The sequence below is a fragment of the Falco biarmicus genome, chromosome 4 (assembly GCF_023638135.1).
Source record: "Falco biarmicus isolate bFalBia1 chromosome 4, bFalBia1.pri, whole genome shotgun sequence".
Lineage (NCBI taxonomy): Eukaryota > Metazoa > Chordata > Aves > Falconiformes > Falconidae > Falco > Falco biarmicus.
The window spans coordinates 66,393,600-66,419,329 of NC_079291.1; the positions used below are offsets into that span (position 1 = coordinate 66,393,600).

The window sequence follows — 25,730 nt, forward strand, 5'->3', positions numbered from 1 at the left end:
GCAGCTGTATCAGGACAAATACAACCAATGAATACATCTCTGCCACTCTCAAAAAAGGCACAGCTGGACCCAGCAACAGATTAAGCCTTGGCTCGGGGAGACAACCTGGGTAGGAAGAGAGTCTGCAGTTCTGCGTAAACTCTTTAGCCCCTTCCCAAGGAGCCTGGCACCTACCAGCTTTCAGAGAGGCATTGTTTTAATCACAGCCTTGTTTTTCTCTTCCCACTTCAAAGGCAGGCAGACAGCTGGCACCTCAGCCCTCCAGCGTTCCCAATCAATATTTCATGTCCCTGGACAGCTGCCTAGCAAGTCTGGTAAATAGCTCCCGTAAACATGCACAAGGGCTCCCAGGACCCAACAGGCTGGACTGCTCTGCTCAGACCCCTTCTGGTCTCCCAACCAGACCTTCAGCCCCCTTCACCCTCCAAACAGCTCCTCCCTCCCCCCTCGCCGAGAAGCTGCTGGGGCCCCTCACCTCCACGGGCTGGCAAGGTGAGCTGGGAGCGGAGGCCAGGGATGCTGTACAGCGTATTGCCCGACTGCTGGTGCTCGTGCTGTGGATAGTTCTGCCCCCCATCCATGGCAGGGTGTGCTGAGGGCATCAGCCTGCGTCCTGCCGCATCAAGTCCTCCGGGCAGGTGGAACAGGCTGCGGAGTGGTGGAAGGTTCTTTATCTGTGCTCTTCACCCTGCACCATGTCCTAGCATGGAAAAGAAACGCATGTTTAAATTTTATGAAAGGAGAAGAAAAAAATAACCCCCCACATTTCTAAGACCAAACGTAGCTAAGAGATCAGCAAACAGACGTCAGCCTGTGAAGTGCCTGCTGCCTCTTTATGAGAGAGAGGATTTTACTGGGGGAACAGGTCTCAGATTCACCCAGACCTGTGAACTCCCAGCACACCTCTCCTGCCTCACTGCAAGCACACTGCGGAAGGCTGGCAGATCACACCATTGTCTGCGATTTCTGCAGTAGACACACACAGCTGCTTTTTAGCTTGAGGAATTTTCTTGCCTAATATACAAAAAGATTCTGCACTTCTGTGCAAACTCATGACAAGCAATTCCCCCCAAATAGCTTGTTTTCATGAAAATATGCTACGTAGGTGGAACATCATTCCACAGAGTACCAATGGTCGTGCTGAGCAACGAGTGAATCACTTCACAGGGTCAGTGCGCTGTATCTTCCACCTCACTGTACTTTGATATCTCCCCAACTTCACAGCAGATGTTCAGTGTGCACTAATACTTTTCACCACTGCTATGCACAAAGGCCAAACCAGACAGTAGACTTCTAGCATTAATGTTATTAATCTAACAAATATAAGAATTTATCAGCTATCTTGCGTTTTCCCTGTTGCTAGCAAGATGAGATTTCAGAATCATGCTTGCTAAAGCAAGAGTATTGTTCCGGCAGGGATCAACCTCACGGTAACTTCTTCAGTGTAACTTCTTGCCTTCAGTGTAACTTCTCAGTCAAAACCTCCAAAGTAAGTTCTGATCCCCCCAAGCCCCCCAGATTCTCCATAATCCCAAAGGACACCCATTTCCAATTGGATTTAAAAAAAAAAAAAAAAAAAAGATAGTAAAAAGCAACCTATACAACCAGAGGAACAAGAGAAAAGCATCTGTGACATCTTTACACCCACTGCATCTTTCTTTGCCCCTCTTCTGCCTCCCATGACCCTGTCTGCCACCAGAAGCCTGTAGCACGACAGCCAAGTAAATGAAACTGGCCAATATATTCTCATCAAGCAAGCCAGCCAAGCAGAAAAACTAAGTAGCAGAAACTGAAGCTGCAATTTAAAATATGCCATCTTTGATCACTTGGAAAGATACTATTGGCTCCACGTAGTATTTCTGAAAAGATGTTTCTGAGTCAGAGCCCCTTTTAAAAATAAGTGACCTTTCCGTGGACTAAATTATTTCTGCATTTGTAATGGAAAGTGAAATTAAAGTGGCTCTTTCTTTCTCTGGTGGCAGCAGCCATGCCAGGATCCCTCTCCAAGGGGGGCTTGTGTGTGCAGGCTGCAGAATCTGCAGGGGATCAATGAGATCCCCGCCAAACCCGTGGTGGAGGAGCTGACACTAATCCTTGGTGAAAAACGACCAGGTAAAGCCCTGGTTCAGGGGAGTTTCTGGGTGAAGAGCAAGGACCGAGGACCCCGCTGCCTCTGCTCCTCTAACACACTGCGGGTGCACAAATGCCTTCACAAGACACAGACTTCCAGAGTGAATCAGATCATTTGCCAGAGGCTAAGCACTCTGCGGTTTGAAAAAGTATTCCCCTTTTTATTTTAGCTGAAGAGGTAGTCATGCTGGGATGCACACGCTTGACGTATGCTCACAAGCCCGCTGGACGAAAGCTGCTGCTTGGGGGGGGGGGGGGGGGATGCACACGCTTGACGTATGCTCACAAGCCCGCTGGACGAAAGCTGCTGCTTGGGGGGGGGGGGGGGGGGGGGCTGCAGAGCAGAAGGAAACTTTTGCAGGAGCAGGCTGGCCGGCAGTGGGTTTAAACAGACTGCAGTTCCTACAACGTTGCTAATCCAATCTTTGCCTCTTCCCACAGCCTGACAAATCATAAAGGGGAAAAAAAAAAAAAAAAAAAAAAAGAGACACTAAGTGACCAAGACACCACGGTGCAAACTTTTTCCCTAGGAACAACGCACAATGAAACATCCCCACCAGAAAACCAAGTTTATACACCAGCACAACTAACACCAGGCTACCTGAAAAGATCATTAAACTACAAAAATCTGAGATCATTTTAACTGATCACTAACAGAATAAATTCTTTTTACAAAGGCCCAGAATCACCTAGATCCTTTTCACTGGCTTTATTTCACCAGAGATTTATTGCAGTCTCATTCTTTTACAAGCAGAAGTGTTTCTTTTTACTACACTATAAAATCCACACTCAGGCTTTACAGTCCATAAGCCCAGGAGCAAAAAATAGCTAAAACCACTTAGCTAGCACCCCAGCATCCTAATTAATATTGTTCTACTGGCCTCAAGCCTCTTGATTTATTAGCCAAATGTTAGCACCAGGGTTCCCAAAACACAGCCTGTCGAAAAGTTGTAGTCTTGAAGCCTCATTAGAAGCTGCTTAATCACAGCCTTCTTGACAAAAGTCAGCTCACCAGCCCGGCTGCAGAAGCAGCAGCATTAGTAGCGGGTGCTCTGGCCCCATTCACGCAAGACCTAAGTGTGTTGATGCTAAAGTTCTATCATTTAAGCAAAAACCTGCTTTATGTTACATGTCCTGAAAACAAAGCACTGCAGATTAATTTCCTTAGGCAGCCCAGCCTCCACATCCCACCTCTCAAAGTAGCTCCACACACAAAAGACTGCAAAGAAGACATTAAAATATTCAAGGACTTCTTTCTCCCAAGTGACATGACTCACTGCAGCAGAACTCACGAACAGGGATGCATAAACGCAGACTTTGACCCCAAGCCCATTGTGAAGAAATGCAGTAAAAAGCTTCAGCAGCGAGAAATGAAACCACCTATGTTTCAAGCGTGAAGGCTGCCCAGTCATCCCAGGGGATGCTTTCCTCTCTGCACTTCAGGGCTGATTGCTTCTTTTCCTTCCAATTGTTCTCTGATGCCACTGGTGCTCCACAAGAGATCCTACAAAATTTTAAGTTACATCTAAGGAAGAAAGTAGTAAGAGACAAGAGAAACGGTTATCATGATGCCACTTATCTCCAGTGCACAAAACAGATTAAACTGAAGGGTTTGCTTAGAAAATAGCCCAGCCTCATGCCTTCTTCCTGTCATAAAATTCACAGCTTTTCTTCTTGTCTTAGTGGATTTGACAAGAGGACCTAGATTAGAAATTAAGCCTGTGCTACAACATCCCAATGCCCCAGTGAAGCAGTGGGGAGCAGAGACCTACAGCAAGGTTTGTTTTCCACTTCCATCAAGCCTTCCAACTCAAGAGAGACATCAGTGGTACAAGGCTGTATGGAAAACAACAGGAAAAACTTTACAAGGCTCTTTTCAAATGCTTTATAGAGCTACAAATGGCACTGTTTTGGGGTTTTCTGAGGGGGGAAGTGTCCCTTTAAAAAAAAAACAACAACAACAAACAAACAAAAAAATCCCTACCTTTAAATACTGTTCAGCTGTTCCTGAACAGAAGTGGTGAGGTTTGCTGATCTAAGCATCAGCGTTACAGACTGCTTTAGAAATATCGATATCCTCGAGTAACTTTAAAATACCGTGTCTGTTCTTTTCACCAGAGTTCAGGTTTTTTGCTGCCTTTTTTTTTTCCCCCTATTTGTAACAGCTTTTGATAGGAAATCAGAAGCAGTTATTCCCGTAACAGCTGTAGCAAATATACAGCTTTACTTACACATCCGAAGTAACTTATGAAGGCTAAAATCAATATCAGAATTTCTCCCTGCCTGCTGTACATTATCTTGTGTCTTGACAACACCAGATTTCACTGGCCAGATTCTCTGCAGAGCAGTGCCTTCCTTTACAACAGCATTAGTTCTCCGAGAAAACTTTTGTACCATAGATCATACCCAATTAACAAAACGAAGGAAAACAGCTTAAGGAACTGTAAACCTCTATGCTTGAGCAATGGTCAGATAGTAGAAGATGCCTTATAGATGGGCAATCCGAATACTAGAGATCTTTTGTTCACAGATGCCAAGAAAACCAGTAACACAGCTAACAATGAAACAAACCTAGACGTCGTTGAGACGAGATGAATCCCCTCGACATTATCTAGTTAACCCAGAAAACACAGCACGCTGAAGAACCATTACCATAAAGCACAAGTGTCACCCAACAACTAATAGCCATCACAAGGCTGCTGTGAACTGCCCACCCATGTGAGCTTCTTCCTAGTCTGATAAAGGCAATCACGCCCTGTCAGCATTTACTTATACAGAACGAACCGCTAAAACAAGCTGAGCACAAACGTGGCAATAAGCAAGCTGGAAGCCTTGGTTTATGCGGGGGGGGGGGGGGGGGGGGGGGGGGGGGGGCGGCGGGGGAAGCTCTCTAGCTACTGTGTATTCCAGAATACATCCAAGCATCAACAACAGTGGGAAGCAAGAAGCAGCAAGGATTCCATCCCACACCCTTCCATCCGTTGCCTTGATGCCAGAGGATGCTGAAGGTGCTTCTTGTCCGACCAGGAGAATGGCATCAGCGATGCGGCAGCAGAGCACGTGCTGGATGTCACCAAACCCAACCTTCTCCTCCCTGCCAAAGCTTCAGTACTGCAAAATAATCTATTTGCCACGCAGGAAGACTGGCTACATCAAGTTCCTGGGACGATTAATGTGGAGTTTGCAATAGCTCTCACTATAAACTCAAGCACCTATAAGAAAGGGCTGCTGTCTGCCTTACACAAATTCCAAGAAAAAAACTCACTAAAGCCAGTTTCAAGGATCTACAAGAGCCCAAGGGCTGCAGGACAATACCTGTCCCAAGAACAGAAGTGGAAACAACCTTCAGTATGCGCATGTCCTACCATCCTCCTCCAGGCAACCTCGTCATGGAAAACGATGAAAATCAGCAAGTTCCTTGCAAGCCAAAGCAGGCTCATTTCCACATCCCATCCTGTCCTCTTAACAATAAGAGCTGATAAACACAGAGGCCCTCAGTTTGCAAGTGAACCCTTACAGCAAACTTTTTCTGAAGCATTCTTTCCACTTCTTCTCTTACCAAATACACTCCAACAAAGCAACAGTTCCCACCATCGAGGCAAATCAGAGCTCACCAGTTTAAGATCATTTCCATGACAGAAGGATGCAAGTGGTCCACCAGGATTTTTTGATTTCATTTTTTTTAATATACTAGGGTGCCACCAGTGATCAGTTTGACTTGGGAGTATTACAAACTCCAAGGCCAGCAGCGAACAAAACTTAATTACTGATACCAATTTTTTTTATCTTTCCAGTCAAAAAAGGTTCTAATTACATTGACTAATACTTATTTCTTCTAAAGTTTGAGAGTAACCTCTACTACCATCTAAGATTCAAACCACAGAGTTAAAGCTCTTTCATGAGTCATAGATGAAAAACACTTTTGAAACCCTCTCCTTTGCCCTGTTAGCCTTTGAGAACCAGACTTGGGATGCTTGATGATTATTCACTTTTAAAATTTCTACTTAGGGAAAAAAAAAAAAAAACCAAACACACCAAGGAGAGTGCTACTAGAAAATTCAAGAATCGAGATTTGACTCAAGTTTTTCACAGCACTAGAAAATAAAGAATGCAGAATCACGGAAAACAGTGGCCTTGAACTCAATGACAAAAGTCACACCAGGACATCATACTGAAACAAACCCCCGTGCGTGGCACTCGTCACATCCATCCCCGGGAGCACAGGAAAAGGTCGTTAGTGCCAGGAGGTACCCAATGCTAACAAGGAATTTCAAAAAAGCTTCCCAAGTGGATTATGCTTCAAAATGTAACTGCAAAGTAATTAGACTAATTTTACAGATGGGCTATTTGTCATATAGAATTAGTTGAAGCACTCCAGTGCCACAATAACTGTTCAGGGAGCAATACAACAACCAAAAAACCCAAACCCATAAAAACAAAACAAACAAAAAAAGAAAAACCACAAACAGTGCAAGGATAAATCCACTGAAGAAAAATAAAACAAAATCACTAGAATGGATTTTTTTCATTTCCCTGACACAAAACCTATACGATTATCAAAAGTTATCTCAAAGCACCATCTGTAAAGCTGCTTGCTTATAACCAAGCAGAGGAGTTTTCTGGAATCACCAAAGACGAGGCTCCCGGTCACGTTAAAGGTGGCAAAAAGGGTAAGGGCTGGGAGAGGAGAACGCCAGCTCTGCAGACCAGCCTGTGGTACAAGTGGTAGCTGGGACAGAACGTAAGGGAACCCCGACAACACAAAGATAAAGTTCCTAACAGCAAGAATTTCCTTCTGCGAGCATCACTCAAACAGCGATGTCCCGCATTCGGAGCGATGGCATAAAGCAATGATTACACGACCCTGAAAAGACCAGAGGACTTGCTCCTTTGAGGCTGAGCCACCTGTGTTTAATAATGAAACTGGTTCCCTGCATAGCATGATAAAGCCTGGTGAGCAATTTGATTATATCACAAGTTCTTCCGATTAAGCTATAGGAACAGTTTCAGTATTAGTAACAGTTGGCTTAAAGGTTTGCTGTTCAGCCCAGATGGTAAGGGGGAACTTCAGCCTGGAATTCCTGTGGAATTCAGCATGCCTAGAGGTTACAGAGCACAAACTTCAAATTTTAACAGCTTGAGCTTTTTAGGAATTTATCAGACCAGCACCACAGCAGACAATCTCCAATTTGAAAGGCATAATGAACTGCTCTGCAATAATCAGGATGAATAAAGCTGCAGGTAAGAGCTCAGCTCACGGATACCTGCAATCAGGAGAGGTGAAAACAACCCATTGTCCACGCAGTAAATGCGAACACTTCCTCCTGTTGTGTTTCAGTCTTTGTTAAGTGTATTTTAAATTGTCTCCATTAAAGGCAGATAGCTGGGCAACCACAGGTATGCAGGGCACAGTCAGAGCTAGACCTGCTGATCCTGAACTAGCCTGCACTCGACAAAAAGACCTCAGAAATCTGATCTAATTCCTTCTCCTGCTTGCAGATTAATTCCCCTCCCGCCTGCCCACACACCCGTGGAGCAGAAAGGGAGCCCCCCAAGCCTTGTGCCCCCTCCCCACTCCACCCACCCTTTCCACCAACACACTGCCACTGCTGAACCATCGACACGGGCACCCACAGGAGCTGCAGCTGGAAGCAATTCCTCAGAATAAAATTAGTACATAACGGTCCAAAGAAATGGGAACTTACTACTACAGAACTCTTAAAAGGCATTTTTATATCTCAAGCACCAAGCTAGCTTCAAGTTCCTCTTTACTGTTTCTCCTTGCCACATTTTTTGATGGTTGAGACCAATCAACATTTTGCCTGGAGGGATGAGAAGGGAAGCCTTTGAGTCAGAGCCCCAGTCTCACTCTCAAGAAACAGGAAAACCAAGGGAGAGAAGCTAGGATCTCCCCTTCTGACACAGTCATGGTCCCCTCACAGAGCTACCATGAGGCTCCATCATATTTAGCGTAGGGACTATCAGATAAAAGATAGTATCAGAGTACAAAAGTTCAACACAAACGGAAGTATCTGATCTTTTCCCTGTGGTTAAGTCAAAATATGACTGGAAATTTTTTCATTCTCTTTGCTATTTGCAACATCGCCCTTTTTCATTAGGCAAATCTGGCTCTTTGCAGAGCAAAATTAAATACAGTACGGCTTGTTTATGTATCTGAAACTGTGTTGGAAAAGGGATTTCAAGTTAATTTACAAAGAAGGCAGAAGTTAACGCAGAAACAGAAAATACGGTGGATGACTCACTCCAGCTCTCTACTAATCTTAAGCAAAAGACTGGTGAATTTATATATGCAAGCCAAAGAATCTGACGTTTGTTCCTCACCAGGAGCAGTCTCAGAAGAGGGACCTGTACTGATTGCATGTATGAAAACACAGAAAGGAAGAACACATCTCTGACCTTCACAACATGGAAAAAAGTGAGCCTGCTGCAGACAACTTCCAAGTAACGTTAGAACGAGTTACAGAAAAGAGGGGAGAAAAATCTAACCTCAGGCAGACATGTGGCTCAGTCCAGTTACAAATGCCAAGGACAACACCCATCTAAAAGATTTATTATCTGTGATGAAAACCAAATCACTTTAGGGCATCCCAGCCGCAGCCCCTCTCGCCACCCTGACCCCCCGAATGCTTCCTGCAAGGCGGAATGGGCGCAGTACTTGTGCCACCGGAGCTGCACGGCTGCAGGCACAGCACGGCCGGGCTGGCAAGTAGCACCCAAGAGGAGACCGGACAAACCGTGTTACTAACCCAGGTGCTGCAAGCCAACACAGAATTGCAGCGTGGAGCAATCTGACAGATCAGTCTGTAAGCAAAGGGAAGAAGAACTCAGATTATTCCAAAGCTTCTTGCCAGACCTATGCAAGATACATGGTGGTACAGGCAGAAGAGCAAACTTGTCCTCCAAAGACAGTAGTGTTTCGAGAATGAAAAGGAAGAACTTTACTCCTCAAGCAGTGCTACCTCCTCTTCATTTGAAGCTCAGACCATACAGGGAGAAAAAATAATTAAAAAACCAAAGACAGCTTTTTGGAGGGGAAAAGTCCTCTTTACAAGAAAACAACAGCTGTCCCAAACAGGTAGACTTACTTTAAGTCAGACAGGTTAAAATTAGTATATAACAGACTTAACAATTAAAGTGCCAGGAAAAAAAAAAGTTGACAAACACATTTGGAGACAGGTCAGGTTGCAAGGATTGTAAAGGCAGAGGCAAGAACAACGAACAGAACAAGGAACTGCAGCTGACAAAGTCAGGCCAAAATCTGACTTATTGGGGAAGAGCACAGTGGCTATATTTACACTATACAGGTTCACCATGGTAACAGCCATACCATTAGTGAGGAAGTGCTGTACAGCGCGGGCAAGTGCATCCACATATGGAGACGGACTGCGCAGACAGCGACTGCCACCCCATCCCATGGGAATGAGTTCAGGCCCTGGAGCCAGTACAGCTAGTAGGGAAAGGAGGTTCACCTCCCCATCATCCTTCCACCCCTACCAAACACCAACAGGGTCATTCTCCTCCCCATGAGAGGGATCAATGCTGGTATAAAGCACCTTTGCAACAACCAAGGCTGGTGCTGTACCCAGAATCACACTGCCCATCACCGGGATGCCCCTTGGTGCTGTTTGGATACCTGTGAGAGTCACAGTGGCTTTAATCCTTGCACAGAAATGGAAAACTAAATAATGAGGGGGGAAAAAAGCTTAACCTGGAGTCTTGTTGCTGGCATCTGCCCCAGTGTGCCGTTCTCTGAATTTCCAGGGATTACTATTAGGCAATTAAGTGGCCCAGCAGCTTTAGCAACAACAGAAAGGTTCATTAATCTATATCCAGTGACATAAATCGTCTTAGATCTTCCACAGATACTTTTGTTTCAAGGCTGCACAATTAAAGTTAATTACTGATGCTACACCTGCAATGCTGACCTCAGTTCTCATTCACTCAGCTCACTGTGACTCCAGGACATCACACACACCCCCGCCCCCTGACACTACACTGTCTCTCCACCAGCTTCACCGTTTCATGTTTCGCATTACCTCCCCACCATGTAAAGCAGACAGCCGTTCCCTCGACTCACAGGCTGCCCTAATGCTCTGTCTCCAGATTCAAAAGATCTGCTTTGAGCAACAAAACGCTGCTCCAAGAGGGACCCAGAGAGACTCGACGTAGAGCTTGCTTGCAGGGCAGAGACAGATTCCATCTGTCCCTCCTCTTCCACCTGGGAGAACAGACATGACTATTTCTGGACAGAGCAAAAATGCCTCCCCATACACTACACGCGCCGCTGCCAAGAAACACTCAGCACATTTTTGTGCAAATCTATACAGCGCTACCCTCACACAACCATGCACTGAAACCTCCGCAGCATAAACACACCAGCCCTGTACGGCAGAGCTCGGGCGTCGGCAGTCCAGCGCCTCAGACAGCAAACGCACAGAACAGTTCCCAGCAGCAGGAACCCGAACACCCCCCCGCAGTGGGGCAGACCGCCGGGGCTGCTCCCCTTCTCACGTTTGTCGCAAACACGGTCCTGGAAGGACACAGACCACGGCAGGACTGGGGCGGGTGCTGGCTTCCCGCTAAGCCGGCCGCCCCGGTGCTCGGCACAGCCAAGGTCCAGCAGCAGCACAGCACACCTGGGCAGCACTGAAACACAAGCCCAACACAAACACTAATGAAGGCAACCTCAGAAGCACACCTGCAAGGTAGAAGCGCGTTATTACACTACTTAATTAAAGGGAATGAGAAGAGCACAAAGAACTTAGCTGACTAAGGTCAGAAGCCAAGAAAACACAGGCCCTTGCTTCTCTACATTTTGCTCTACCCCCAGTTTCAATCACGGGAGACGCATTGGAAGAAACACTCTCCTCTGGCGCTGAGCAGGTCTTGGTGTTCTGTTTCACATGCAGCCTTTCACGGCGGAAAAAATACTCCAGGACATCAAAGCCTGCTGCTTCCCTATTGATAATAAGCACATAAACACCACCTCAAGCCAGCCAAGCTTCAGGCATGCTCAACGTACGCTTTCTCTGTGAGAGAGGCATATATTCACCTCTTTCATAACTACATGTTTACAGACCTTGATCATGTTACCAAAATAGACTGCAGAGTTTTAAGTTTTAAGCTGAAAAAAATGTTTCAGGAGAATATAAAACTCCTAATTAAGCCTAGAAGGCTTTCCTGAGAGATCCAGGCTCTCACAATTATAAAGCACAGTGCAGTACTCAGTGACTACACAGTTAGCTCTTTATTACAGTGTCACTATTCAAAAAGCTTTAAACCTGCGTCAGCATTTTTATTATAGACCTTCCATTTCAGGGATCTATAACTTAACGATGAAAAAGGCCTATTCAGTCAGGAAACACAAGCCTCAAACACACCATATGCTCACTACTTTAAACAAAAAATAAAAATTTTTAAAAACTCCTGCCCGTGTATACTTTAGCATTAATAAAAACCTGCGATGAAAGTAGCTGTAGCTTTTCAATGAGCATCCGGTCTGGCAGACGCAGCCTGTCCCATGTCTGGCACATGACGAAACATGACGCTTGGTCCTGCTGTTGTTCCAAAGTCGGGGGAGGGGGGGGGGGGGGGGGGGGGGGGCGGGATTAGTGGGGGGATCCACTGCATGGAGAGCTCCACAAGCACAAAACAAAACATCGACACTCAACAGTGAGCAACCAGGCAGCTAAAAGGAGGACAAATGATTTTCTAGAAGTCTGCTCCCGTTTGAGGACGAGGATGTAAGACCCTGAAAAAAGCAAACTATGGGAGGAAACTACATTTCACAAAACACTAAAAATTTCTAGGGTTTTGGTTAGTTGGGGTTTTTTTAAAGGTGTGAGTTCATACACAAGAAAAAAATCCACACACGGGACTCGGCAAAATCTTTCAGAACCCTTTTAAAAGAACCAACCTTGAGATCTAATCATTAAAGAAAAATAAAGTTGCAAAACGCACTGGCCATGCCATCTTCTGCTAAGTTCCCTGGGTTTACCGTTAAATTCTCCTTTATAAAGAAAAAATATCTTGCTGGTCTGAAAGCCCAGCAAAAGCACGAGTACAATTCCAAGAACAGAAAAAAACACTATCGAAGGAAGACAGTGGGGGAAGCATACCTTTCTTTTTCAACTTTAGTCAGCCATCCTAGCTACTACATGAAACAGCCCCAGATAGAAAATGACACTGTTAAATTAGACAAAGATCCTCTAATGCCCATCACAGTTCTGTTAACTTCAGCATCTGATACTGGGCAAGCTGGCAAACAGAATTCAGGGATTTCAGGCACTCCAGGATAATGCCAGCTTTGCACTACACCAGGGCTAAGCACCAAGATTTCAGATGGCTTTAGGTTGCTGCTTTGGCAATGACTGAAAACGTACTTTAGACGATTCAAACAGTCTTCCTTTAAAGAGTACTCACACTAGTGTTTGAACGAGACCTCGTTCTGTTTTGCTGCTAAAGGTACAGGCTTATTTTAGGAAAACGAGGGTGCAGACATCAAGCAAACAGACCCCCATCAAAAAAAAAAGCAAGCGGCAGAGACACAAACAGAATTCAGGCTTCCAAAGGCTCCAGCTGGCATCCTACCATAGGAACCCTGCAAAAACTTTTTTGCTGCTTTATGAGATGCTCAAAGTTCCCCGAACTCACAGCAGAGGGGAAATACATTCCCATCGCCAGCCGCTCTTCAGCTCAGCCGTACCCACGAAGGTCGGAGATGGCTCAGCACTTCAGGCGACACACGGACCATCCGCAGAAGACAACAGCACCGCGCAGCAGGCAGGGCCAACAGCTCCCCGCCGGCGGAGCTCAGCGTGGGACTGCGGGAACCAGAACCCCCTCACGGGCCTCTGGATCCCCCACGGAACCTGCCCTTGGAAAGGTTTTATTTTAATGGTAAATCGCGCAGGGTAATTCGAAGTCACAGCCTCACACCGACCTGTACGGCTGGGACGGCGCTTTCCTCAGTCTCCCCTGAGTGTTTAACCGTGTTAGAGCCGCGCATGGCGGTGACCGGCGGCAGCCCGGGCCGGGGCCGTAAGGGCCCGCACCGGGGCCGGGCCGGGCCGTGAGGAGCCGGGCCGGGGCCGGGCCCGCCGCGCAGCCCCGGGCGCGTTTCAGGGCAGCGGCCCCGCCAGGAGGGCACCGGCGAGCCGGGGGAGGCCGGGGGGGCGCAGCGGCACCAGGTGAGACGGCCCCGGCGCACGGAGACCCCCGCGCCGCGCCCGGCAGGACCGGGCCTGGCGGCCGCACCCCACAACCGGTAACCGGCCCACGGCAGCGACCCTGGCCCCAGCCACGGGGCCGACACGCGTGGCCCGGAGGCTTCGCGGTCCGAGCCCCGGTCAGCCCGAGAGCCCCGCCGCGGCACGGGGCGCTCCTCAGGCGGCCCCGGGCGGGGCAGCGGCAGGCCGGGGCGGGTGAGTGCGTTCCCCACTGCCCCAGGACCCCTCGGCCTGACCTGGCCGCAGGGGCAGGCCCTGGGCTCTCCGCCCGCGGAGGGAACCGGGCCGGGGCGCGGCGGCAGCCCGGCCGGGCCGAGCCCTCAGCCCTGGGGCAGTACCTCCGGAGGAAGCCAGCGCGGGGCGCGGGCGGCCCTTACCTGCGTCCCGGGGGGGTCAGGCTCCCGCCCGGCAGCCACCGCCTCTCCGCGCTTCCGGGTTCCGCGGGGCCATCTTGGACACGGACTTCCGGGCCGGAAGTGGGCGGCGGGCGGGACCGGGCCGGGGGAGCTGGGAACGCGGCCTGGCCGGGGGAAGGGGCACCGGGCCCAGGCAGGCGGCTGCCCCGGGGGAACGGCAGGCCCTGGGCCGGGAGGAAGCAGGACAGGGACCGCGGGCCCCTGCTTGGTGTAGGGGCAGCGGCAGCGAGGGCCAGGCAGGGCCCGGGGCTGAGGGACCCCCCGCGGCCTGTGTCACCGCCGCCGGCCCGGTGCCCTGCTGGCCCGTCTGGAAGGCGGCACTGCCGTCTGGGCTCTTCCGACCTGGGGGGCTTCTGGCAGGCCCGGCCCTGCCACCCCGCCGGCGGCACGGCCGGGGAGCGCTCGGCGGCCTGCCTCCCGCCATCGGTTCCTCGGGGCACCCCGGGGCCTTGGAGCTTCCTGGGCCGCCCACAGCCAGAGCGGGCCCTGGCAAGTTGTTTTCCTTGCCAAAGGAAAGGAAATTCCTCCGTTTCCCTACCTGCAGAGCAGTGCAGTAGCTATCTGCCCGCAGAGAAAGTGGGAGAGCTGGAAAAGGAAACACTTAGCATCCTGACCAGCTTCCAAGGAATCTCTGCCCGCTGCCATCCCACAAGAGCCTTGCTCTAAGAATTAACAGCAAATCAGCTGAAGTGCTGAATCATGGAGCTGAAAAATAAACTGCTCTGGCAAACCATCCCATGCTCCTTGCTTGCTTCTCCCTCCCTCCAGTTCTTGTAACATTATTTATCTTTAATTTCCTATTGCTTACGTTGGATCTGTGCCTCTTTTTAAGTCTCAGGATAAGACCAAAAGCTGGATGGGGTCATATAAAAAAGCACACCAGATATGTCTGGTTTTATGTTGTCATCCCCAGCACAGCAGTGGCAGGAGGATGTCTTGGGTTGGATTTATCCTCAAGAAGGAAAGCACCAGCAGACCAGAACCACCACCATCTGTTCTGCCTTTTGAAACACCACGCTCTTGCCAGAGGCACCGGTGGGCAGGAGGGGGGGACCTCGACCGGGGAGGTCTGTGACACCATGGCCAGAGCAGGAATGGGCAGACTCACCTATCTGGCTCACCAAGAAGCTTGGCCATCATCAGCAGCTGCGTGAGGTGCTCTGGTTTAACCTCCAGCCTGTCTGTTCCGGTGTAGGGATGATCCTGTTGATAACGGGGAAGCCAGCCAGCTAACGGGAAGCACCAGGAGCCCTGTGCCTGCAGCAAAGCCCCAGACAAGCAGCTGCAGCGAGGCGTGGATTTAGGGATGTGCAGGAGCCCTTGTCTGATGAGGTGTGCTGGTTCTGGCTGGGGTGGAGTTAATTGTCTTCACAGTAGCTGGTATGGGGCTAGGTTTGGGATTTGTGATGGAAACAGCATTGATAATTCAGGAATGTTTTCGTTATAGCCAAGCAGTGCCTACACAGAGCCAGGGCCTTTTCTTCTGCCCCTCACCCCACCAGCAAGGAGCTGGGGGGCACAGGGAGCTGGGAGGGGACACAGCCAGGACAGCTGACCCCAACTGACCCATGGAACATCCCATACCATAGGGCATCATGCTCAGCATGGAAAGCTGGTGGAATAAGGAGGAAAGGGGGGATGCTTGGAATGATGGCATTTGTCTTCCCAAGTCACTGTCACATGTGATGGAGCCTTGCTGTCCTGGCGATGGCTGAACGCCTGCCTGCCCATCAGAAGCGGTGAATGAGTTCCTCGTTTTGCTTCGCTGGCGTGCACAGCTTTTGCTTTACCTATTAAATCAGCTTTATCTCAACCCGCGAGTTTTCTCACTTTTACGCTCCCAATTCTCCCCCCCATCCCAACCAGGGGGAGTGGGTGAGTAGCTGAGCAGGGGCTTAGTTGCCGGCCGAGGTTAAACCACGACATGAGGCTGGGAGGATAAAAGGCTCCTTGAGGAGCTGGGTGGTCCCAAGCCCTGCTCCCACCAGGGGAGTGGCTGCAGGACCCTCCAAAGGCTTTCAAGGAGTCAGGGACCCTGGCCCTGCCAGGGTTTGCATGGGAACCCCAGCAGCATAAGCCCAGCCAGCAGCTGGCGAGAGCAGCATCGCAGCCATCAAAGGAGCTGTCTTCAAAGGAGGCGATGAGAACAAAAGGTTTGGAGTTTACTCACAGTAGCTCTGAAGGAAAGCAGCCTGCCTCCCGCTCAGCGTGGGACCCTCAGGCGGGCACTTGGCTGGGCACAGACACATTCAGCTGGTGTCGTTCCCTCTTCCAGGAGCTGGAAACCTCATCTCGGGTTGCTTCAGAGCCAACAGCAGCAAAACCTCAGCCTCCTGGGCTCCTTCACCTCTCCCATGGCCGGCTGCCATTAGCAGACAGCTTGCGTGACCCCAAACCCCAGCCCCCTAAACCAGCTGAGGACCCTTACAAAGGTAGAGGGGAATGCAGCCCCCCACCACCACCCAATGGCCACAACATATGTGGCGCAGCTGGAGCACCCCAAACCAGGACCCCCATCCCGCAGGCTCTGCTGTGGGGAAGGGCATTGCTGCCTCTGGTGACATCCCCTGCCAGCCCCAAGGGGAAGGTTCCCTTTCTCCTGCTCAGACCCAAGCACAGCATTTTATCACGTTTGGGCTTTTAATCCCGTCAATGAGCACTGCTCTCAGAAGATTTGATTCATTTGCACGCATTAATTAATCAAAGCAATTGTGTCATGGTTTCTGAAATATCCTTTCTCCAGAGCTTAACACCACAGCCCTGTAATAAATCACCCTGCGCTGACTCTTGCTCCACACATGGCCACGGGCACACAGGAGGTGTGAGTAGCATCGCTGAGGGCCAGGTAGGACTGTCCTCATCCCCTCCAGGCTACCAGCCATCTTATCCGAGAGCAATCACTGGAGTCTAGCTAACCATAGGTTTTAAGGGTCTAAAATCCCCTAGAGGTATTTATTTAGTGTGGTGTAAATCTGACTAAGTAGATATGCTAGAACACACACTGATCCATTCAGCAATGAACCAGTCTTCTCCTGTAACCACCACCGCCTCTGCAGCTGGTGCCACAACCTCTTATGTCATTTACCACGATTGCCGCCTCCTCCCTGTCCCAGCCCGGTTCCCATTTTAGATGTGAACCCACTGGCCACGCTGCCCCAGCCCACGGGCCCTGGGGCCACTGCTGAGGAAGCCCAACAGCCCTGAGGAGCAGGATGTGCCCTGATGCACACACCCCCCATGGAGGGCACAGCCTGCAGGGTGCTGCCACGCTTCAGACGTGTGGGTACCCTGCCCCACAGAGCCCCCCACACTCTGGCTGCACCATGAGATGGTCTCAGGAAGGTGCTCCAAAGGCAGCTGGTGCCTTGCGTGCTGCTGGGTATGCCCAAACCCACCCTGCAGCTCTCTTGCAACAGCACAGCTCCCTGGGCAGGGATATAGATAAAGCCTCTGCCCTAATTGCCACCCCTTAATAAGCAAGGGGAGGTCTTGCAGGTGCTTCTACAGGAGCATCCCTGGGCTCTGCTGGTAGCGGGCTCTGGGTGGGCAAGTATAGGGGTGGGTGCTGGTGGGGAACACCTTCCTCCTATGCATGACACCACTGCTCTAGCAGTGCAAGGAGAGGGCAGCATCCTGGAGGGGACCCCAGCACAACCTTTCTTGTTGAACCTGTTGCTGCTGTGACACAAGACAGGAATTTCCCAAACACTCAGAGCCATGAGGCTGCAATGCAGCCGTTGCTGCAGGCAGGGCTGTAACCACTGGCTGCTTCCAGCTTCAGCCCCTGGAGCTGGGGAGCTGGCAGGGGTGCTCCTGGCGTGGCATGCCCTGGTATCCCCCCTACCTGTGTGGGGTGTCACTCTGGTGGTGGTTCTGCACCTCCCTGCCCCAGAGCTGTGATGTGCTGGAGAGGAAACCCCCAAGGAGGGGATGAAGCAGAAGGGATGCTGGTCTGGGGTGGTGGGATGGGGGCACTGGGGCTGCCTTGCTGGGGGTGTGAGGAGGAGAAACAGTGTTGGGGGTGTGACTGAGCTGTGTGCTGGTGCTTTGGCCTGTGGAGGGGAACAAAGTCCCTGGGAAATGGCCTGGTTTCCCCAGAAAAACTCCTCCTGGGCAGCTGGGTCCCTGGGGGCACCCGGACTTGGGGAAACGGGGTCAAAGATGGCAGTTTTAGGGCCCTGATGCTGCAGGCTTTGTTCTTGTGCATGCTGTGGAGCGGCTCCAGCTGCGTCGGGGTGAGCCTGGATGCTGTCACATGCAGCTGGTTCCTGTTTTTTCCCGCAGCCTGGAAATCCCCTGACTTTCCACCGGGGTGAGGAGCAAGGATCCCTGCACCCAGCTGGCCCTACACCTCCCCGCAGCTTCGGGAAGAGGTGGCGGTGGGGACAGACTGGCAGCCCCCAGGGAACTGGGCTGCCTTGGTGCCAGGGTCCCATCTGTGCCAGTGGCGGGGCTTGGAGCCACGCAGGGAGGCAGGGACGGGACCTGGCAGGGACCATCCCAGGCTGGGAGAGTCCTGCAAAACCATCTCATGTTTCGGCATCCTTTCCTTGCCCCTGGAGCTGGGGGCTCTGGGCTTTGCCCCATCCAGTGGAGGGGATGAGGGAACAGCAGTGGCATATGTGCAATGAGCTTTGTAGGTCTCAGCCTGATTGATCCGTCCCAGGAGCCAAGGGGACCTCCCAGTTGGAGGTGAGGATGCTGGTGCAGATGTTCTGGAAAGCTGATGCGGCTGCAAGCCCCTGATGAGTGACGGTGCTGGAGCATTCAAGGCTGCTCCGGGACACCCCACGTGTGCTGGGGGGGGGCTTGAAGTGACACCCCAGCTTGTCTCGCTCTAGCTGCCCATTCCTGGAGGGACAGGCAGGTTTCCAGCTCTGGGGGAGCCTGTTTTCCTGCCACCCTGGTGGGGCAGGCCGCAGGACCAGCAGATCCGGAGCTGCAGCTGAAGCAATGGGAGCTGCCTCCTGCCTGGGTTTCTTTGACCTGGATGGTTTCCAATCGGTCCTGCCCTCCTGCTGCTGCTGGGAACCCATCCCTCTCGGGAAGGGGAAGCATAGCACTTACCAGAATTTGGGTGATCGCTTTCCAGCACTCTAGACTTGGTGCCAAGATCGAAGTAAATCACATGTGGCTGGGCGCTATCATGAGAAAAGCCTGCGAGGGAGCAGGGGGGGAGATGCAGTGCTGGCAGGAGCCTGGGGGGCTCGGCGGGCCACTCTGCCCCTGTTGCACCCCCTCTTCTGCACTCTGGAGACGCTCAGCAGCCCTTGGAGCCTCCCCTACCCCCACCCACTGTTATGGGGTCAGACACCCCAGACAAACCAGCAACAGAGCACTGCTGTGCTCTGACCCCTGTCCCCGGGACCTGCTGAGCCTTTGGGGGTGCTGGGGGTGGAGATGTGCTGTGACACCACTCAGGCCCCCAAAAACAGGCTCAGTGCTTTGTGATCCTGTGCAGTGCCAGTAGCTCCCACGAAAAGGCAGAACTTGCGCATTTGTCCTGTCCTACCTCAAAATAACATCTCAGCCCTCGGAGCCGGTAGCCCACACGCGATGCCCAGTTCCATGCCTTTGCTAAGGGGGTTTTTAGCCTCTGGTGCAGCGGGGCCTGCAAGGAAGCTGCAGCTACGAACATCTTGGTTCCTCCGTGTGTTTGGAAGTCAGTGTGCAGCTGGTAATTGCACAAGCCAAGTGTGCCGGCACCTGCAGCCAGCTGCTCCCTGGTGGGAGCTGGCACTGCACAGGCTGTGCCAGCAGCCTCCATGGTGGAGCCAGCTGTCATAATGCAAACCCTCACCCCGGCAGCTTGGCAGGACATGTGTCCCTGTGCCAGCTGGGCTGGGAAGGGGGCTGCAGCATGCTCTGATGTGTCCCGTGAAACCCTTTCCTCTCAGGAGACCTTCTAATGTGGATGGGGAGAAGCAGTGGTGTGAAGCCCAACCTTTATTAGACAGTGGAGAATCCCCACAGAAGCATCTCTGCTGTCCTGGGCAGGTGGCGGTGCCAGCACCGGTGCTGAGAACAGCCTGTTCCCCATGGGATGTGCTGGAGTTTCTGGCAGGGGTGATGGAGCTGGGTGCTGGGCCACTATTTTGGAGGATGCTCTTGCAGCTGTTTGGCCTCATCCAACCGTGTATCCCTGTCCCGTCCCCCATCTTCCTGCCTGTCACCCCCCCAATGCCAGCTGTCCCTTTGCTCAGGGTGGGTAGGAAAAGGTGCTCCCACTGCCTGAGTACAGAAAGGGGCTTAAGGAGACCATGGACCTCTCCAGAACTACTGTGCTGGGGATTTATTTTATTGCCCTCTTGTCTTTTTTTTTCCTCCCAAGCCTTGTCCAAGCTCTTGTGCATGGCCACAAGGGCCAGCAGACTTTTTAAATAAAGGTAGACCTTCCCATGTAACCAAATCCCTTCCAGGAGAAGGGCTTAAAATATCACTCAGTGCAAAATTCAAAATAAAGCAAATCACAACTTATAAAGAGAGAACTCTCAGAGATGTTTTCTCCAGTGTTTTCTTCCCTTTCTGTAACAAACTGACCAAAAGCAAATAGCAACAGCTGGAAACTGTGTCACACAAATAACAGAGCCTTTAAAAAACACAAACAAGCCCAGGCAGCTGCTTGCTCCCTTGCTGCTCCAGGCTGCTGCAGAGCGGGCTGTGGGGTGGTTGCAAGCCCACCAGCCACCCTGCCTGGAGGGAACAGGTCCCAACTCCCTGTTTCTCCCAAATGAGAACTTTCCTGTTGAAATAAAAGGGGGAAAGCAAAAAAAGCCCCAAGTTTTATGCAGATTTCAGCAGTACCCAGCTTACGGAGGGGTTTGAGGAATTTGAGTGCTGCCTTTAAGTGCCCTTAACATGCACTGCTGGAAGCACAGCACCATGGACACAGGCTGGGAGAGCTGCAGGAGAAGCTTTTCAAGGCGGGTGAGTGAGTACAGAGCCAGAGACACCAGACTGCACCTGGTACAGTGTTTAGTGCTGGCAGAGAAAGCGAAAAACCTGTGGAAACGTGGGATCTATGGCACCAAGATGACTTGCATTACGTACTAGGAAAAAATCTTCAAGAGATGCAGTTCGGCACCAATGCAGGCTGTGCTGGGCGTGGGGAGGTCTCTAAAGGCTGGATGTAACGTGTGCAGGAGGCTGGGGGCTCCTGGCAGCATTTGCTGCATTTCCAGGCCTGGCTGTGCTAGGAGGAGCATCCCTGCCTGTCCTGCCTGATGGGGAGATAAGCTGTCTGGGCAGGATTCTCTCTGAGGGTGCCCTGTGCCTCCCTGGGTGATCCCTGGGCGCTGATGGTGAAACACAGCAAAAGGCAAATAAATAGTTTTGAGACGAGGAAAGGGTGAGGGGGGCAAGAGGGCACGTGTGTGAATGAAAAACACAAGCAATGTTGGTAAATTCCCCAGTAAACTCACCTCCCACAGCCAGAGCAATGTCCTTGGCCGCTCTCTGGGCAGGGAAGGGTTGGGATGTACCCGGGACCGGCAGTGGTCTAGGGAGGAGGCCATGGTGCTGCTAAGGGTGGGCAGTAAGGATCGCCTGTGGGGTTTAGGCTCGGCAGGAGCACGAATGCTGCTAGCCATGCTTGACTTGGTGGAAACTCTTCCCCATCCGGGTTTTTGAACAAGAACAGCAGACCTCAGTGCCTGCATTGACATTGCACAGCAGAGACGGAACAGATGCTGCCCCCAGCCCAGCGCTGGCTTCACTTCAGAGGCTGCCGCAGCGCCCCTGCGCCGGCATCGCCTCTGAGGGCTACAGACAAAAATCTGCGTTCTGTTTTATTTACTGTCCGTTATTTATTATTACCCTCGAGCCTGAAAACATGTGTTGGGACTCAATGTCCTCATCAAAACACCCAAGCCTGCCGAACTGTGGGGAGCCTTTGGCGGGGGAGGGAGAAGCCTGTGAGTGTGCGCTCACGAGGGGTGGACGAAGAAAAGGGACCTGAGCCAGGTCCACAGCTACGGAGGATGGAAGGGGCACCTCACCCCGGGAGAGCTCTTGTAGCAGAACTCCCTGTGTGCGTTGCAGAGGTTCAACGCACACATATAGCAAGAAGCGTACAGAACAGCAGCAGAGGTCCCCAAGACAGACGCAGTTTGGAAGCGTCTGTGCTCTGCTAAAACCAGGCAGCTCCAAACCACGGAGTGCTGCAGGAAGGCGGGCGGTGAAGGAGCTGTGGCCTGGCCGCCTGCCTCCGGCCGGGCCTGGCCCCACTCGGCACGCACGGCGCCGCAGGCCCCACCGGCAGCGGCGGGGGGTGGCAGCGAGTACACCTGGCAGCACCGAACGCCCGGCCTGGCCCTGCGCGGCTGCCCCGGGCGAGGGTGGCTGGGTGACGCCGGGAGCCGAGCCGGGCTCTGCAGGGATGGAGAACGGGCGCACGGCGGGCCCCGCGTTCGCCCCGACCTCGGAGGCGCCGCAGAGCCGCCCAGGCGCGGCCAGCCCGGGAAGGCGGCGGCGGGACTGGCTGCCGGCGGGGCAGGCCCCGCGCCCCGTCTCCATAGCACCCGCCTCCCCTTCGCCCTCCGCCCCCTACCCTTTGCCCTTTGCCTTCCACCGCCCCGCCGCCGTTCAGCCCCGCCCCTGCCGGTGACGGGCAGCTCCCGCGGCCTATCCCAGCGCCCCGCCGCCCGCCGGCGCGGGTGGGCGGGTTGCAAGAGCAAGAGAACCAACCGGAAGCGAAAGCCGCGCCGCCGGCTCCGCCCCCTCGTGGCTCCGCCGCAGCCAACCGGCGAGCGCGCGTGGGGAGGCGGGGCCGGCTCGGCGGCCAATGGGAGCTTACGTCGGTCGCCAGGGAGGTGCGAGGCCCGCAGGGGGCAGCGGCGGGAGCGCGGCGGGGCCGGCCGGGTGGGGGCGGGAGGTAAACAAAATGGCGGCGGCGTGCGCGCTGCGGCGGGGCTGGCGGCGGGGGTAAAGGGGCAGCGGCAGCGGGAGCCGGCGGGACTGCGGGGCGGCTGGAGCGGGCCCCTGGGCAGGGCTGCGGGGGGAAGCGGCTGGCGGGGCGCCCCCTGAGGTGGGGGGGAGGGGAGCGGAGCGCGGCGCCGGGCCGCGGCCCGGTTCCCGAGCCCGGCGGTGGGGAGGGGGGACGAGGCTGCCCGCCCCCCTCCCCCGACTCGACAGCGGGGTGCGGAGGCCCGGGGAGGAGGGAGCGGCCGGAGCTGCCCGTGGGGCCCGGCCCGCGGGGGAAGGCCCGGCCCGGGCGGGCTCCCCCGGCCCGCTGCGGGAGCGGGGAGCTCGGCTGCGGCTGGGGAGGAGCCGGAGGTCACCTCCGCCCCGGGGATCCCTTCTCCTACGTCTGTCGCTAATCTGGTTGCACTTAAAGTGTTTTCTCCCTTTTCCGCTCCCTTCCTGCCTTCCCCAGCGGTTGCTGCCGTGTCACTCATTTCCCTGCCTGCCCCGACTGACACCTGTGGCAGGGGTGTGAAGGAGGGGGGCAGAGCCTGGGCCAGGCCGGCATCTCCTCGTTGACCTTCCCGTGTTGGAAAGGGAATGGGGTGTTCTGGGTGCTGGGCAGAGAGAATTGCTTCCTCCTGCTTGTTCCCATTCTAAGGTGGGTCGGTAAAGCTGTAGTGGGTTTTGCGTTGTCTGACACCGGCTGACACCTGGACCAGTGGTGGTGACACATCATGTGCCACGCGGAATCCAGGTGGTTGAAGGATGCCCCTGGGAGATCTTGATAGGCACCGAAGGCCTCAAACTTTTGTAGGCGTGAAAAGCGAAGACGTTAGAATTGTTTCTGAAAACTCCTTCAAAGAAACTTGTTTTCAGCTTCCAAACGGCTGAAAGAAAACCCTCATCTGTGCTCATAGCTGGATGGTGAGGACAGCAGGGCAGAAACGTTTACCCTGCCATCCACTTTGGAGTTGGTGGCTATGATCTACTAGGAATGGAAAGTCACGAAAGAGACTCGGTAATTGTCTGTTTTTATGTGGTGGCCTAAAATCCCAGAGGATGACCTAGCACTTAAGAATCAAACTGGGCCAAACTAAAGGCCAAGTTGACTTGAAAGAACCCTAGCAGTGGGACCAGGTCAGAAGCAAAGCAAGTCCCAAACTGAGTGTATCTTGTCAAAGATATATGTTCTTTTTAAAAGACATTGTGTTACTGGAGCCAGGCCTGGATCTTTTAGCATCCAGTTGAGCTGGAAGCAACTCATAGGTTTGTTTTGTTTTTGGGTTTTTGTTTGTTTGTTTTTTTATTCATGTTTGTACAATCTTCTGGATTTTTTTTTTTAAGAAGGAGTAAAAGGGAGTGTTGGAAACTAACAAACAGGATTAAAACCCTGAGCGCATAAGGAAAACAGGTTAAGGAACTTAATCCAGGATGGATATGCAGGAGCCACAGCAGCTGGGTATGTTTGCAGAGAGTGAGCTGATGTCTGTGGGGATGGACACTTTTATCCATCGCATTGACTCTACGGAGGTCATCTACCAGCCCCGGCGGAAAAGGGCCAAGCTCATTGGCAAATACCTGATGGGAGACTTACTTGGAGAAGGGTCTTATGGCAAAGTCAAGGAGATGTTGGACTCTGAAACCCTCTGTAGAAGAGCTGTGAAAATTCTGAAGAAGAAGAAGCTACGCAGAATTCCCAATGGGGAGGCAAATGTGAAAAAGTGAGTAAATATTTCCAGTAGCTGGGAGCTGAGGGATTAAACTTGGTTGGTTTTTTCCAGCTGAAGTTCTGTACCGCTTTAACTAACAACATGGCTTTCTGCTGTGCAAGTGCTTCCTAAACTGTAGGTATTCGGGAATGTCTTTGCCATTGAACTGCAGCCAGTGCTCTTGTTGAGTTTGAGAACAGGGAAGAGAGCTAGTTCTCGAGAGCCAGGGAGGCAAGTCCGTCTGCCTGAACAGACAAACTGTAACGTGCCACTTTTTTAAATAGTATTGCTTAAAGAATAAAATGGGATTTCTTAAAGTAATTCCTTTTTAAGATTTCACCTTGAAGAGGTAAACTGGTGCTGTTGGCGAGGGAAGGTGAGAGGTGGTGTACCTGAGTGCAGAAATGTGCTTTGCGTCGTTCCAGCCTGCGTTACTTGGGTACCCATCGAGGCGATGCGGCTCCTCGACTTTCTGGGATGGCAACTACTGCTCCCGCCTGTGTAGTAGGTGCCTGGGCCATGATCCAGCAGGCACCCAATGGGTGTAAGAAGTCTTGGTGGTGTTTTTTTGTTTACTTCGTTTCATTTCTGACTGATGAGTTTGGGAAGTAATTCAAGGCTCTTTTTCAGTTGATTTCTGCAGCTGTAAAATGGGGACAAGGGTTGTCAACCTTTTCAATTTCAGTGACCGAAGATACGGGCTTGGAAGCTTTCGAAGTGCCAGTTACATGCCGATTAGTCAGGGCAGAAGTAACTAATTAAAGTTAAGTGTGGGAGAAGCTTGGTGTTACGCTTCATCTGTTGGGCTGGGTGTATGAAACTTTCCCTTTTCTTGGGGCTGTGCTCTGCTTGCAGGGACCTCGCAGCCAGCTGTGTTTTCTGCAGCAAGCTGTCTGTCACAACCCTGCGAGATAGTTGTTTATCTGCTGCAGAGGGGAGCCTTGTGCAGCCAAAACAAACTACTTACAAGAGTTTATCTCATAGTGGGAGGGGAAAACTTGTGAGATGTTTAGAAGGTGTTTGTATTGGGTTTTTAGCTGTGGCATGCTGAGTGTGGAGCCCTGACCTAGCAGAGTCCTGTTCTGTTTCTCAGTTTGGTTTGAGTTTCCGAGCTCAGCTGTGAGATATTTCACATCCTGTACCAGGACTTCTGGCAGTGGGCTGTTTAAGTTTGCCTTCTAACCTTCATTGACAGACTTGGCTAAGGAGTAGTCACAAATGCTAATGCCGGGACCTCCCTTTCTTCCTTTGCTGGCTTAAGTTCAGAATCAGAGTAAACTGTTGGTTAATATGTAATAAAATCTTTCTTGTTTTTCTGGTAA

The 25,730-nt window shown here is 52.1% G+C and overlaps 2 protein-coding genes across 3 annotated transcripts in view; one reads left to right on the forward strand and one right to left on the reverse strand.

Moving 5' to 3' along the window:
- Window positions 1-476: 476 nt before the first annotated feature.
- Window positions 477-22,309, reverse strand: LOC130147631 (proline-rich protein HaeIII subfamily 1-like). The gene is made up of 3 exons (XM_056335071.1): window positions 22,103-22,309; window positions 13,757-14,352; window positions 477-700 (listed from the first exon to the last, which is right to left on the reverse strand). Exons 1-3 carry the CDS (start codon window positions 22,307-22,309, stop codon window positions 622-624), a joined length of 882 nt encoding a protein of 293 aa, XP_056191046.1. The 3' UTR covers window positions 477-621.
- Window positions 22,310-22,809: 500 nt separating this feature from the next.
- Window positions 22,810-25,730, forward strand: part of STK11 (serine/threonine kinase 11) — a 48,883-nt gene continuing 45,962 nt past the window's right edge. Inside the window, exon 1 of one of the 2 annotated variants that reach the window (XM_056335552.1) lies at window positions 22,810-24,420. In XM_056335552.1, coding sequence (XP_056191527.1) covers window positions 24,131-24,420 — 290 coding nt within the window. In that variant the 5' untranslated portion in view covers window positions 22,810-24,130. The remainder of the gene's footprint in view (window positions 24,421-25,730) is intronic. The other variant, XM_056335551.1, reaches the window with a different exon arrangement.

Excerpts from the sequence above, each read along its gene's own strand:
- LOC130147631 (XM_056335071.1), bottom strand. The coding sequence starts at position 22,309 with ATGGAGACGGGGCGCGGGGCCTGCCCCGCCGGCAGCCAGTCCCGCCGC. Across the intron at positions 14,353-22,102 it reads GGGCAGCCGCGCAGGGCCAG|CTACTGCACTGCTCTGCAGG; the intron begins GCCGGGCGTTCG and ends GCGGGCAGATAG. Across the intron at positions 701-13,756 it reads CTGACCCCCCCGGGACGCAG|GACATGGTGCAGGGTGAAGA; the intron begins GTAAGGGCCGCC and ends TTTCCATGCTAG.